The 16,219-nt window shown below is 35.4% G+C and overlaps 1 protein-coding gene across 6 annotated transcripts in view; it reads left to right on the top strand.

The window, feature by feature from the left end:
* LOC145680743 (uncharacterized) overlaps window positions 1-16,219 on the top strand; it is a 488,043-nt gene that overhangs the window by 100,449 nt on the left and 371,375 nt on the right. For all 6 annotated transcript variants that reach the window (XM_081751705.1, XM_081751706.1, XM_081751709.1 and 3 more), the window contains exon 3: window positions 5,667-5,750. In XM_081751705.1, the coding sequence (XP_081607831.1) occupies window positions 5,667-5,750 (84 nt within the window). The remainder of the gene's footprint in view (window positions 1-5,666; window positions 5,751-16,219) is intronic.

Raw genomic sequence — 16,219 nt, forward strand, 5'->3', positions numbered from 1 at the left:
GCATGACGTCACGCCGCCCCCCGCCTATCCTTGCCCATTTTAATTTCTTAGGAACTGGGGGACGTCGTAATATTTTTCCGAGGTCGTGGATGGCGTTCTCCCGCGTTCCCCCACTTTTACCCCTGGTTATAATTCGCATAACGATTAAAAGAAACGATCGGGTTTAACTCTTAACATACCAAGCGGGGTCCTCTAGGAACCCCAGAGGGCGATATTTGGTGATACTGCTGCAACTATAAGAATCAATTTATTCTGGATTTTTATGTGTGTCCTGCATCCGTTTGGGATATACTATCTATTACCTAATTAGATCAACGATGCGTTCGTTAAAAAAATACAAAAAAAAAAAAAAAACACTTGAAAATGTAAAAGCTCCATTGTTAAACTTGTATTTCAGATTTACGAACACAAAAGTATAAAATTGTACGAAAAACTGAATATTGCTCAAGTAAACATAATATTTGATGTCAACAATGCTCATTTAACTTATGTATGTTTTTAGACATCCAAAAAATAATAATTTGAGTTGCAATAGTATGTTGAGATATTAAAATAATACTTGGGGTCCCCAGAAGACCCCAGCTTGGTAAACAACGTTGACGAGTTAGGCTTAGTACGTTAAGGGTTAAATGAACATTTAAAAGTCGTAAGAATGATTGTCCGTTCTTAGGAGTAACAAAATATCTGAAAAAATCTTTAAGGGATACTAAAATTGTAATCCATTCAATAAATAAACTCTTTCGCTTTTTTTTTTTTTTTTTTTTTTAATGAACAATTATCCACATGTTCTCTTGCCTCTACTTGAGAGTCACGTAGTGATCCGAAACACAGTTTTGAAATGGATGGGGGTAAAAGAGCATATGTTTTAGTACATCTGCTAGTCAAGCTAATAAATATAGTAAGACAACAAAGACTAGAGAACATAGTAAGATCCAATAGCTATGATTCTAATTTTCCATGTTATCCCTTGACGCTATGGGCAGGCTAAATAAAATTTAGTAGTGATAGATTGAATATTTTGAACAATTAATGCGAACTCCCTGATATATAGAGGACGAAGATTTATGGTCAACCACGATTAGCCATGATTTGCAGTTACAGGGAAAATTTAAGAGATTGTTCAGCCCGGCTTCCAGGCATGGACGTCCGCAGGACTTTTTCAAGGAGGTAAAATACTGATTCCACGGGGGAAGGGGGGACAAAAGACCGACATACAAACTCAGTCGCGAATACACAATATTTTGATACACGAGGGCACATAATACATCAAGTAAAACAACAGTTATTTACGCGCATATGCTTATTAACTACAGTAAATAATCTATAATACCAGATACTATATTATTTAATATGAATATATTAAGTGTTATAACATTTAAGTAAGCAAATTAGTATGTCTTGACATGCACTTCCAAAAACCTTTCAAAACCCTGGGAGGCAACATCCCCTTTGCCCCTTCCCCGCTGCGGGCAGCCATGCTTCCTAGTGTTCTGTGTCTATATTTATATCCTGCTTCAAAGATTCAGGAGAGAGAAAATGCATCTTGGTAATCTATCAGAAGTCCATGCCATTTCATTTTCAATCTCCCGCTCTTCGGTTTGTTTCTTAATTTGTTAGCTCGAGGTTTTCTATAAACTTTTTAGTCTGTTAGTTGGCAACATTTACACACTGCCGTCTGCGTTGTTTACAAGAGCTGCAAAGCTTCGTGAAAAAACGAATAAGTATTATTACAGGTCGATTTATGTAACATCAACTGTACCTGTAAATTACTTTTTAATGCAAAGTATGTAAAATTGGCAAAATAAATAAGATTTTGTTGCAATCGATCTACCTTTATAGAAACCATGTTGCGTATCACTTAAACTATTCTTTACATTGAAATATAAATGTTTGTGTTAATTAAATTAATAAAAAAATCCTAGAGAATACATTTACTAAACTAATATGCCTATAATTTTTAACATCATCTTGATCACCAGATCTATAACTTTTTACAACATAAACGTATGTCCATTTTGAAGGAAATACTCGTCTTTGACGATACGTTACATATGATTGTTAAATTTGACGCTATTTCATTACTACAAGCTTTAATGACATAATATGAAACGTTATCAGATCCTGGTGTAGTACGTACTCTTCTTAATTTTACTGATTGTTTCAATTACACTTTTTCTGTGATAGATGGAAAATAAATCAACATATAATTACTATATTATATTCTATTAGTTTCATAGCCTTACATTTTTATTTTGGTTGGAGTCAAATGAATTATCAAACACAACTTTAGAAGATTCTGCGATGTCTATAATTTCTGACATTCATATATTATTATACTTTATCTGAAGTGGTATTTGTTTGTTATGGGATTTCTTGAATGTTCTCCAGAAATACAGTTCTCCAAAGTTGAAAAGTAAAGTTTTTTTTAGCCTCTAGATATTTCTTCTTGACCATCTTTCTTGACTCAGAGTACCTCTGATGCCATATTCTATTATTTGACTGTTTGTCTTTTACAAAATATTTTCTTTCCTTATTTATTAATGATTTAAGATTTCTATTCATCCTCCAATATGTTATATTATTATTACACAATTTCTTCGGTACATGAGAATTAAAAACTTCACATGTTTTGTCATACAAGTTTTCAGATATTTTATCGGTATTATTGGTACGATTGTTAACTTAATTTATTTTCCTTATTCCGTAGTAAACCTGTGAGAAATTAGCTTTCTTAAAGTCATAATCGCTGGTCTGCTTTGTATTCATTTTTCGGTTATTGTTTCTTATATATTCCATGAATATATTTGGTCTAGGAATTAATTCGTGCGGTTTTTAATAAAAATTGAAGCTTTATTTCAAAAACAAAGTAAATGAATACGTTAACAAAAATATTGTCCATCGCTAGCCACTACTTTCTCCCATCTTTCAGGCAATTTACGGATTCCGTGTCGAAAGAATTCCTTATCTTTTGACGCAATCTAATCAAAGATCCATTTTTCGATATTTTCTGAAGAAGTGAACCGCTGTCCAATCAAATCGTTATTCATGCAATCGATCAAGTAGTAGTCAGACGGAGCAGTGTCTGGTGAATATCGCGGGTGGAGTAACACTTTCCATCCGACATTTTCCAAATAGGTTTTGACCGGTTTTGCGACATGTGGTCGAGCGTTATCATCTTGATAAATAAGTTTATTATGCCTGTTATTCCATTCTGGTCGTTTTCAGGCCAGAGCTTGTTTCAAACGCATTAATTGTTGTCGATAGCGGTGTCCATTAATAGTTTCACCAAGTTTCAGAAGTTCATACTACACCACACGTTTCAAATCCCACCATATATACAGCATAACCTTTGCACAATGAATATCTCGTTTCGGTTGTGAAGGACCTGGTTCACCTTGCTTCACCCAGGCCTTTTTTCGTTTAGGATTCTCGTAATGAATCCACTTCTCATCACCAGTTACAATTCGATGCAAAAATCCCTTCCTTTTCTGTCTTTGAAGCAGCAATTCGCAAACGGTTTTTCTTCTTTCAACGTCTTTCTTTTCAATTCATGTGAAACCCAATAAGACATCTTTTGAATCATTCCTATGGCTTTGAGACGTTTGGAAACTGTTGTTTGCTCAACTCCAAACGCCTCTGCAAGTTCGTCCTGCGTTTGACACGAATCCTGATCAAGCAATGCTCTCAATTCTTCATCTTCAAATTCTTTTGGCTGTCAAATTGCTTTTGGTCTTCCAAGCTGAAATCACCACCTTTAAACCGTGCAAACCACTTCTGACACGTTCGCTCAGCTACAGCATGGTCACCAAACACTTCCACTAAAATATGATGACTTGCGGTAGCACTTTTCTTCGTGTTAAAGCAATGAAGAATAACTCCCCGCAAAAACACTTTATCAGGCACAAAATGCGCCATTTTCAGTTGAAGAAAAAATGTTGTTGTTTCCGCTTCAAGCAACTGACATATACTAAACAAGATGCTCAATGACAGTAGTTTTCAACGCATGTTTGGATCAACGAAACTATGGGACAATAAGCTAGTTACGCCATCTTTTGTAAAACCGCACGAATTAATTCCTAGACCAAATACAAATGGTGGATGAAAACGATCGATTTTGGTTAAAATAAGTCAACATTAAAGATTATTGTACTAACTAACTAACTAACTCTATGGTCTATGGAACCCGGAGGTTCAATGCCGCGTTCACAAAAGCTCTCCACTGACTTCTATCCTTAGCCAACTGGATCCAGTTTCTACTTTGTATTCCTATCTCTGCGAGATCCATCTTCATATTGTCCTCCCATCTGCGCCTAGGTCTTCCTAATGGTCGTTTTCGGATTGGTCTTCCAGTCAAAACTTTGAAAGCGTTTCTACTTTCTTCCATTCTAGCTACATGACCTGCCCACCTAAGCCTCCTAGACTTGACGACCCTAACCATGTTGGGTAAACCGTATAAATTATGTAGTTCCTCGTTATGCAGTTTCCGCCATTCCCCATTCTCGTTCCTCTTGGGTCCGAATGTTCTTCTCAGGATCTTGTTCTCAAATACTTTCAGTCTATGTTCTTCCCTCAGAGTAAGTGACCATGTTTCGCAACCATACAGAACAACAGGCATGATTATCGTTTTGTATATTTTAAGCTTCAAATTTCTCGACAGAATTCGCGACGACAAGAGATTTTGAACCGAATAGTAACACGAATTCCCTGCTTTTAGTCGACATTTAATTTCTTCGTGAATATGATTTTCCTCTGTTAATATTGATCCTAGATATTTGAAACTATCCACTTTATCAAAAGTATTATTTAATATTTTAACGCATCCACAATTTGCCGTTTACGGTCCCGACGCACTTCCATGTATTTAGTTTTCTTTGCATTTACTTCTAAACCCATGTCCCTGCAAGCATTTAATAAGATCTCTGCATTTCTTTCTATTATTCTCCTATCATCCCTTATTAAATTTACATCATCAGCATATGCCATAAGCTGGTGAATACCGTTCAACTGTAGGCCCTGGTTGCTATCTTTGATTTTCCTTATAGCGTATTCCAGAACAAAGTTAAATAATAATGGCGACAACGCATCTCCTTGTTTCAAGCCATTTTCGACGTGAAAGCTCGCGGTCGTAAACAACGCTGTAATACTATATCCTTATTAATGGCATCGTACAACATATTTATCTCATTCAATTGGAGAAGCTTGTTTAGTTCTACGGTATTACCTTTGTTGTCAACAAGTAGTAATACAACCAATCACGACAGTGTAAAATTCTTTAACGGTAGTGTAAGAGGAAAATAGTGTAAACATAGTAAAAGTAGTTTATTGTCAGGGATTAAAATTTCTTTTACTATTACATCAAGCCTATAGTCAGGGACTTCTATCATTGTGAACGAGTATTTGTTGTTTATTAAAATAATACATCCTCCTTTCTTAGATTTGGTTTCAAGTGACAGGTTCCTGTCCATCTGAATGATATCATACTTATTACATAATTGTACGAAATTTTGGCAGCGCCTGCTGGAAATGTACATTATTATTATTATTATTATTATTATTATTATTATTATTATTATTATTATTATTATTATTATTATTATTATTATTATTATTATTATTATTATTATGTTATGTGATAAAAACTTCATGTTGTTTCTCTATCTTTTCAGAAACGAAGATTTGGACGAATTGGTTACGGGACTGAAGAAAGTAATTCGTAAGCCAGCAAGATTACAGCTATTCGATGATGTTAGGTAAGTACTAAATTCTTCATTGGTTATATATATAATAAATTATTTCATTCACTTTAAGATGATTATATCTTCCAAATAAAAGTATTGTATGTAAAGATGTGGACAAACTTTTTATGAAATAATACCTGTCAACCTGCATTTTTCTTCCTTATTTGGGTAATTTATGTGATACCTACTTCATGTCATTAAAAACCCACTAACAAAAACTTTGTAAGAAAATTTGTTTATCTAAAAGAAGAAGTAGAAGAAGAAAAAGAGAAATGAAGAATCCATGTTATGTAGGTTTGTCGGCTGTTTTTGATTTTGTCCTTTGAATGTAAAGAACGTCGTCTAGACAAATCGCCTTTGGGAGTGTACCTTTTATCTGTAAACTTCTTGGAAGTTAGGGACATAAAAAAAAGAAATTATCATACAATGACTGGACAGATATAGATAGTCATGAAACTGGAACATTCTCTAAATAATAAAGGCTGCTGAATTTGGATCCTAATGGTTGTTAACCGTATAATCGTGCTTCCAACATTCTGCATATGCATATGCCATCAAACCAGCTTGAATATCTTTTACAGATTTTTTAAATAACTAAGGTACTTCATTATTATCAAAATATTATTTAAAAAACTGTAGTACTGCACTTCATTTAAGGTAAAAATCATAATCGTAAGTTTCAAATTCAACAATATCTAAATGTAGTACGACGTAACATACAAATTAATCAACAAAGTTCTTTCTTCCTGAAGTTTTATCAGGATGTCTAAAAGCTATTGTGCCTGTGCAGATCAAAATTGAGAATACATTTATTTTGATTTGCAAACAACATTATGAAAGCACATATACGCCATTTTGTTTGATGACCCCTCTGTAATTTTTTTCGGCAAAGCCATCATCTTGTCGCTATAGAACTTCGGTGCTCTCTGATCAAAACATTGTGACAAAGGTTTTCATACCTCTTTTAAAACTAACTTAGCACAATTTAGAGAGTCCTGCAAATATGATATAAATGATTGCCTGGTGGTGCCAGGTCCAGGCTACACGAAGGATCCATTAACCCTTAAAGGATCCTGGCTTTTTGGGCTATATTTTAGACTTTCAGTCAAGCAGCTACTGTATCGTCACTATTTATCCTAGGATCATGGTTCATACCTCATTTTTTTCAGAATAGAGCTGGCTTTCAAATGGTACCACTTGCATGCTCATACCATATACCAGAAGCGGGAAAAAATGTCAAAGTGAAAATTTCGGAGGGAAAATTTTTTCTCGAACTTTGGCCCCCCCTGGACCCCCCTGTTTGATCGTAGCCATCTAAAAAAATATGATAAATAGTACTTGGTATACTGAATGTGTGTGCCAAATTTCAAGTTTCTATCTTGAATAGTAAGGGCGGGAGAATTTTTATCAAAAATTCCCACAATGCCCCAAATCACCATAAAACACTATGATCTCAGGGGAAAAAATTCCTGAGACATCCGTAATTACCTTAGGACTATAATCCGCCAATCATTCTCTTCAGAATAGAACTGTCTTTCAGGCGGTACCATTCACATGTCTCCATCATGTATCTAAGGCGGGAAATTCCTGAAAAAAGGGATTTTTTGGGGCAAAATTTCCCTTTTTTCAACTTTTGCCCCTCTGGACTTCCCCTGTTTTTACGCAGAAATCGAAAAAAAACTTCTGGTAAATACTACTCGGTGGACTGAATGTTTGTGCAAAATTTCAATCTTCTACGTGAAAAAATAGGCCCGCCAGAAAAAATTTCCCTACCATGCCCCACTTTTACCCTATACAAAAGTATATTTGGATAAAAATTCACTGAGACGGCCCTAATTACCCTAGAATAATAATTCGACCGTCGTTCTCTTCAGAATGGAACTGCCTTTCAGACGATATGACTCACGTGATCCTATCATGTATGTGAGGCGGGAAAATGACGAAAAACGGGATTTGGGGGTTAAAAAACCGTTTTTTTTTTACCCCTTTGCCACTCTGGTTCCCCCCTGTTTTAGCACTGACATCGGAACAAAAAATCTGGTAAATACTACTCGGTGGACTGAATGTTTGTGCAAAATTTCAATCTTCTACGTGGAAAAATAAGCCCGCCAAAAAATATTGAACATAGGCTTAGAAAATGAGAAAAGAAATTTTTGATTTATGACGTCATCACCTCCTATGTCTGGACGCAGGACGGTCTGAAACCATACGTAATATGTTCTACAAGGCCTCTGGACTTGGAAAAAAAATCGGACGAAAAAGCTCAAATAGAAGAGAAATAACACAGTGTACCATGAAAAACGCGTATGGTACAAATTGTACCATAGGATCCCCAAAGGGTTAAAATTTCCCAACCAAGTTCTCTCAATTCCCGACAGGTCGTTAGGGTCTAAAGATGTATGCGGTCTGGCGTTGTCAGCGTGGTATTCGACATACTTTTGTTTACCAATTCCGGCCGTTTCTTTTGAATTGCTAGATGCACTTGTACCAGTTGTCCACAGTGTGACAGTACAGGTCCGAATCTATCGTTTTGCCTGGCGGCAGTAGCTCGTGATGCACGATGCTCTTCCAATTCCACCAAACACAAAGAATAATTTTCCTAGACACAGCATAATTTTACCTTGGAGCCTCTTCTCACTTCGATCACGATCTTTTTCAGATGTTGTTGTTGTAGGTTATCCGTGTTTCATCACTGGTGATCAACCGCTTCAGAAAATGGCTCGAATTCGTTACGTTTCAATAGAGATTCACAGATAGAAATTCGATTGAGTAAATGTTTTTTTAATCAGATCATGTGGTTTCCAAATGTCGTGCTTCTTTCTGGACCCTGCTTTTTCTAAATGGTTTAACACTATTTGATGATTTATGTTTAAGACATTAGCAATATCGTAACTGATTACATGTCACTCTTGCACGACTTTTGCCAGAATATCATTCACTTTTGCTGTGATTCGTCGTCCACTGCGAGGAACACCTTGGACATCGAAATTTCCTCAACGAGCGGCCGAACTATTTTTGGTTGTTGCCTTTGATAACATATTTTGTCCATAAATAGCAAAATTTTTTCACTTGTCTGCGCAGCATTTGCGCCTTTACTGAAATAAAATTGTAGAATATAGCGCAGTCTTGCAAAACGTTTACTCATCTTAAAGGCGCTAGGATCAACTTATGTGGCACAATGCGGCAAAGCCTGATGATTTCCCCGAGTTCGTGAAGGTGCCGCGCTACAGTAGAGTGGGTAATACCGAGTTGGTTTCACAATCGCCGTGTGCTGGTTGATGAACTTTCCTCAATGGTGTATCGTAATGACCTTAGAATCTCTTACCCGTGAGGTGGCTGTATCTTGACGAAACTTCGACATTTTTACAACCTGCACGAAATTTGTGGAACGAACGAGTTGCTGTGGTGTGGTACACTGCACTTCCCTCTTTTGCATGACAAATGTTTTGGGTAAATGTTGCAGCGTTATGCCTAAGTTCGAACTTATACAGTAGCAGTTCACGTGTCATTGTTGAACACTCATCGTCACTATTAGTAAAAACTGACTGAAGATACTGATGAAGTGGCGTCCTGCGTGTTAGATAGTGCGCTTGCCACACTACCTTTTGGGCCAGTTTGACCTTGTACTTATGGTCGATCACGGCGTATGCACCTACTGTTTGTGTTGTGGAAATATTGCAAGACTTATGACATTTCCTTCTTCAAGGGCGCCAAAACTATGGGAACTACCGTAGTCGGGTCAAGCCTTCACTTAAGAACTAGTATGTGCCCTATCCAAATATCCATGTTTCAGAATCCTGAGATACTTTCGTAACAATTTTTATAGAGGCAGTTGGTGAGTACTTCAAATTATATGCCTGTAGCCAAACTTCCTCTATAAAAATTGTTACGAAAGTATCTAAGGATTCTGAAACATGGATATTTGGCTAGGGCACGTAGCCTATTTCTTCCTAAATAAAGTCTTGACCCGACTACGGTAGGTCCCATAGTTTTGGAGCTATGGACCTTTAAAGTTCATTTTTTCATTGTTTTCGGCAGCCTATAACTCCGAAAGCAAGCATTTGTGCACCTAGGTTGGTCTATACTTTTCGTTTTTTCGTCAGGAATCATCTCCCAAACATTGTCGGTGTTCTTTTAAAACACCCTGTATAAATTCATGTGTACTTTTAATTCAACATCGACGATCGTTTCAGTAATCTTATCGTCAGTCTTCTCAAGGTCAGTAATTTCCAGTTCTATTTACCCTGATGAAGCTGGCAATAAGACCAATGAAACAATCATCTATTTGATTTTACAACAAAAAAAGTATAATTTATTCTTAGTGGTAAAAGTTTAAAACAATGAAACACATACTATCATGCAATAGTATAGCAATAAATTCGCAGTTGTGTACATGGAGCTGGGCAAATGAAAATAACTAAGTGGATTATTAAGTTCAGTTGGTTTAATTATTTTAAAATATTGGCTTGGTTTCAAATATTTTTATTCCGTATTCAATTATGAACATTCTTCATTTGTTGTAAGCAAGGGTAAAAGTGGATCTAAAAAGGCCGGGGGACGCATGACGTCACACCGTCCCCCTTGCCTATCTTCGCCCATTGTAATTTTTTTTTAGGAAGTAAGGGACTTCATAGACATTTTTTGAAAGTGGGGTAACGGTGTCCCCCTGCGTTCCTCTTCACTTTTACCCCTGGTTATAAGTAATTAGCAAGTTTAATGAACCCATAATAGACTAACTCCATTTGGGACATTTGGGACCATAAAAATAATGTACGAAATTTAACATATTGTCATACTGATTCCCCAAAGTGCTTTGTGTCTTGGCTGAACTTCAAAACGTTCTAAGCTTTACTAGAATAATAACCAAGTATCCGTATATGTTTAAAGCATATGGTTTTAGTCATATAATTAAAAAAAAATGTTGATATCCAATAATATCTAGGGAAAGTTAAGTTAAAGAACCTTGGCAAAAATGTTACCATTATGTTGCTCTATTTTTCATTATATTCCAGAAGAAAAATATTTCATTGTTTGCTTGCAAAGTTTTTTCTTTCGCTTTTTATGCCAGAAGAAGAGGACAAAGAAATATATTTCCGTTGTGTTTCGTGACCCATAAATATGCTAAACGCATTTTAGAACCAGTGTCCCAAAGTATATGAGTTTTTGATTGTTTTCTCTGCGATGTCAATCATGCATGCGGTGATGAAGTAATACACCTTCATGGTGTGTTATATCATGTTTTGTTCCATAAGAAAGAAAAGATTAAAAAACTACTTCAACCAATGAGAATGTTTATTTTTTTCTGCCTGTTGTGTATTAATGGTTTAATGTGTTATATCCTTTATTCGAAATATTTAGTGGACAAGAAATGAAAAAGAAGGAAAAGAGGTAAGAATTGCATCACAATAGAGAATTTGTTTTAAAAGGAGAGAGCTTAACTGAGTTGTGTCAAAAAGTATGGTTGTTAAATGTATTGACCTTGCGGGCAGTATTGTTTCAAGAAACACAGTCATAAAAAAGTATATCCAGAAGAGTAAAGTATTTTTTTTATTCTCTTGTGAAAACAAATGCAAAGTAGAACACATTAAATTCTTTTGATCCGATAAAAGTGAAAAGAATGTGTTAAGAAACTTCTTTTGATTTGAGTTGAGCATTCCGTTCAGCAGCGAGGCTATATGAGACAAGGATCTACAGCTTAACGTAAAATCCGAATCAGACAAGCTCCTATCGGGAATTAAGGGGTTGCCAATGCTGAAAAGTAAAATTACCAGTATCTGCTCATAATCCTCAAAGCACCCCTAACCCGGGGCCTGGGGGGTTTAGTCTCCCTAGATTTTTGAGAGACAAAAATAAATAAGTGATGCTATTATTGCTATTTTCTTGAAAGTTTATAATAAACGAAAGTTTGGTGGTAGATGAATACTGTGTGCGTGGGTTTTCTCGGTGTTCTCCCGTTTCCTCCCACTTTTTTCATTCCACTATTTCATTCATTTTTCATCATCACCTTCTCTTTTTGCCTAGCTGGTATAACCGTGGGACGCAAAGCTCAAAGATTTCATTTTCAAGGGTCAAAGAAAGAAATTTCTACAATATTATTAGTATAAGATAGAAGAACAATGTCTAAAAGATGATATATTTAACAATCGAAAGATCTTATGCTGAACAAAATAACATGGATGAGTGTAACTCCTCGTTTGTAGCTTTCTGATGATCGAGGATTTTTTTATAAAAGTAAACAGTAATGCTGTACGATAGCCACGCCATCTATGAGAGAGAAACTGATATTAAAGTGTATATATATATATATATATATATATATATATATATATATATATATATATACAGGGCGGATCCAGGATGATATGATCAAGGAAGGGGCTACACCATATTTTGCCGTTTTATCTAGTGTAAGGCAGGATTGAAGCCCATTTTATCCAGTGTATACCTCAGCGTCAAGGGGGGGCTATAGCCCCTATAGCCCCTTCTTGGATCCGCCACTGTATATATATAAATAACACTCATAAAGCATTTCAATATTGACACTAGCTAGAGGACAGTAACTAAGATATTGTCAAAAGATGAGACGTATATATCAGTCGATAGATCACATCAACCTGAACAAAATAACATGTTTGTGAGTAAATTCCCATGCGCAGTTTTCGAGAAAAACGAATTTTTATGGAGATAAAAGTATGTATGTCGTTTGTTACCAATAATAATAACAATAATATTATTAATAATAAAATAATAATAATAATAATATTAATAATAATAATAATAATAATAATAATAATAATAATAATAATAATAATAATAATAATAATAATAATAATCAATAGCTTTTCTTCTACTGGAAGAAAATCCTTTATATGTGTACTCTATATGCAACAAAAAATATGCTGTTTAGTAACAGATTGTATCTATTGTTGTTCGTCTCTCAGTGATGACACATACTCCTAACAGTGACACACACATACTCCTAATAATTACGTACAGTACATACTACTTGTACAGTGACCAGCAAAAGTGAATATACGTACTCTATCTCTCCCTCTTTTTTTTTTTTTTTTTTTTTTTTTTTGACTGACCTCCAAATGAATTGACCGATTGGCATACAATTTTCTGTCATATGCAGGGAATTGCGTCCCCTCCTCCATGCATCAAACGGAACTAAATTCAAAATTTTTCCAATTTTCCCCCTTGTTCCGAAATTATTGAAAAAAAAGTGCAATTTGTATATACTTAAATTTTTCTGTGTCTACGTGTTTTGGGACATATTTAGAAAACCTTTGCCATAGATTTTATTGAATTGATTTTGAGTTTAGCGTCCCCTTCAGCAGCCAGCTTATATGAGACGTAAACCTACAGCATAACGTGGAATCCGAACCATATGAGCTTCCACCGGCAATCGAACCCGAGTCTCTCACGCCAAAGTCGCTTATGCTAATCACTGAGCAACGAGGGAACTTAGCATTGGCATAGGGAAGGGAAAGATGCTCCTCCAAAATCCCATAACTCCATATAATATCCAATGTTGCCCCTCGTCTCGTCCCGAAAACATTGTCGAGACGAGAAGTATATTTTAAAAAAATGAGACGAGACGGGAAATATCTCTAGTTTCATGGGAAACACTAGTTTATCCAAGTCTTAAATCTGAAATACCGTTTTAGTGTTACATGATCCATGACATAAAAGCTATAAATTGTTAAAATGATTTCCATACATAATAAAGAGGTTTTACTAACGTTTAAAAGTAAAGCGTCATTATACAATATACTCCAATAATAAATATGGTTTAAATGTTGTTATACTACACCCTTCGTGTATCATACATGATGTGGAAAGATTCTGGTAACTTCTAAATGGAATTAAAGAGGAAAATCATGGCATAAATTTTATACATAAATTTTAAAAAACGAGACGAGAAAACAAAAGCTTTCCGAGACGAGAAATAATTCTACGATAACCGACATAAGACGAGGCTTTTGTTAAAACTTTACGAGACGGGACTATAAAACCTTATTTCTCGTGTCGTCTTGTGGACAGCACTAATACCAACTGATATCCTTCAACACCTTTCTCAAAACAAAAATGTTGGTGACGCTACGCCAGTGAACTTTTGAAGTAGAATCTTATATTTTAAAGACTATGGCCTACACCAGGCCTACATTAAATGGATCGGTGGCTCCTAACCTTGTTTACTTGGCGTTTGCTTCGTAAATCTTGGATACTTCACGTTCCCCGTCCTTCCCATTCGTTGGTCATATATATTATTTGCCTGATCCCTTCTGCGATTTCAGATGTATGATTAAATTCTGAAATGTTCAATAATAATAATAATAATAATAATAATAATAATAATAATAATAATAATAATAATAATAAAAATAATAATAATAATAATAATAATAATAATAATAATAATAATAATAATAATAATAATAATAATAATAATAATAATAATAATAATAATAATAATAGGATAATCGTGAAGAAGGGGCAAAACCTCGAGAAAACCCACGGACACGATAATGACCACCACAAACTCACATGACTTGGAATCAAACCGTGGACTCTTCGCACTAGAGCTGACCGCTCTACCACTAGTCTACTGTGGCCCTCATTTACCTAACATATTTTTATATAATCTGTAATTTCTTATAAGGTGAATTATTTATTACTGTTTCTCTGTAAAGTTTAACGATGGCATGTAAGAGCGATTCAGAATAGAGGTTCAACCGTAAAACAGCAACAGCATTGAGCCAATGATCTAATAGCTCTATTACAATTTTGCGTTGACGCTGTATTGTAATGATATGAAATGAACTCTTTTTCAGTTTTACGTGTTACGATTATCCCAGGTAGGCTAAAGGAGACGGTGATAATGATAATTAATGAAACGTTGGAATGAAGAAAGTGGAAGAAAATGGGATAACCCAGAAAAAACTCACGCACTTGATATTTGTCCACTATAATGTCCGCTTGCCACGAGCTGGGATCGAACCACGAACCCAACATTCCAGAGGTGATTGCTCTACCATTGAAGCCCGTGTCTGTATTGTGTATCGCTGTTTTCGTAATCTTACTAATTAGTTTTGCGTCGCTTTATGTCTCCATATCCTTTTCACAATGCAAATTAGCCATTTAACTAACTTGGAGCTTGCTTGGACTCTACCAAATTAATAAATATCAAATTCTCTTCATTTACTTTGCTACATGTCTAAGTTGGAAGCTGGAAGTTGGAACCTGCACACACATCCTTGTGTTCCTTTATATTGGGCTGTGCTACTTCCAGTAAGATTGTACAGCAACCTTTCCCAATCTGGGGTTGGCAAGACGATTTTTGGGAGTCAGAAAGACAATCTGAGAAAGGCACAGATAGTGGCGAGAAATACATCATTTTAAGTTAAATGATCGAATTAATAATGACAAACTAATATGCGTGAGAAGTGATAATCGATCTGAAAATGGCTGAAAGACAATACCAACCATCACATTGATTGAAATTGTGTACCTTGGTGACTCACCACACACTTATTATCATGTTAATTTTGAAGTTAATTTCTTGTTGAAGTTAATTTTTATCATTTTCCAGAAAAATACTTTTTCCTATACCTGATCGGTAGGCTATTGTGGTTTAGTTTTATATACTGGATTTCTTTATATATTTGCAACATCTTAGTGCAGGTGTCTGGTTCCGGGTTGGAAACCCAGGACCACAAATTATGGAGTAGGTGTGTACTACTATACTACTATGTAGTACTATAACTAACACACACACACACACAATATATATATATATATATATATATATATATATATATATATATATAAAAGGTGTTTCAAAACAACACCGGCAACATTTGGGAGGTGATTCCTGACACCAAGATAAGACGAAAAGTATAGGCAAACCTGGGTGCACAAATGCTTCTTTTCGGAATTATAGACTGTCGAAAACATGAAAAAATCAACTTTAAAGGTTCATAGCTCCAATACTATGGGACCTACTGTAGTCGGGTCAAGACTTCACTTAGGAATAGTATTTGCCCCATCCAACTATCCAGAATCCTGCGGTACTTCCGCAATAATTTTTATGGAGGGAGTTGGTGAGTACTGCAAATTATGTGACCGTAACCAAACTGCCTCTATAAAAATTATTGCGTGAGTATCTTAGGATTCTAAAACAAGCATTTTTGGATAGCTCACGTATTGCTTCCTAAGTGAAGTCTTGACCCGACTACGGTAGATCCCATAGTTTTGGAGCTATGGACCTTTAAAGTTAATTTATTTCATGTTTTCAGCAGCTTATAACTCCGAAATGAAGCATTTGTGCACCCAGGTTGATCTATACTTTTTGTCTTATCTTGGTGTTAGGAATCACTTCCCAAAGGTTGTCTCAGTGTTGTTTTGAAACACCATATATATATATATATATATAGTGGTGGATCCAGGATATTATCAAGGGAGATGCTAAACCATAG

The sequence above is a fragment of the Thermobia domestica genome, chromosome 3 (assembly GCF_964235325.1).
Source record: "Thermobia domestica chromosome 3, izTheDome1.hap1.1, whole genome shotgun sequence".
Lineage (NCBI taxonomy): Eukaryota > Metazoa > Arthropoda > Insecta > Zygentoma > Lepismatidae > Thermobia > Thermobia domestica.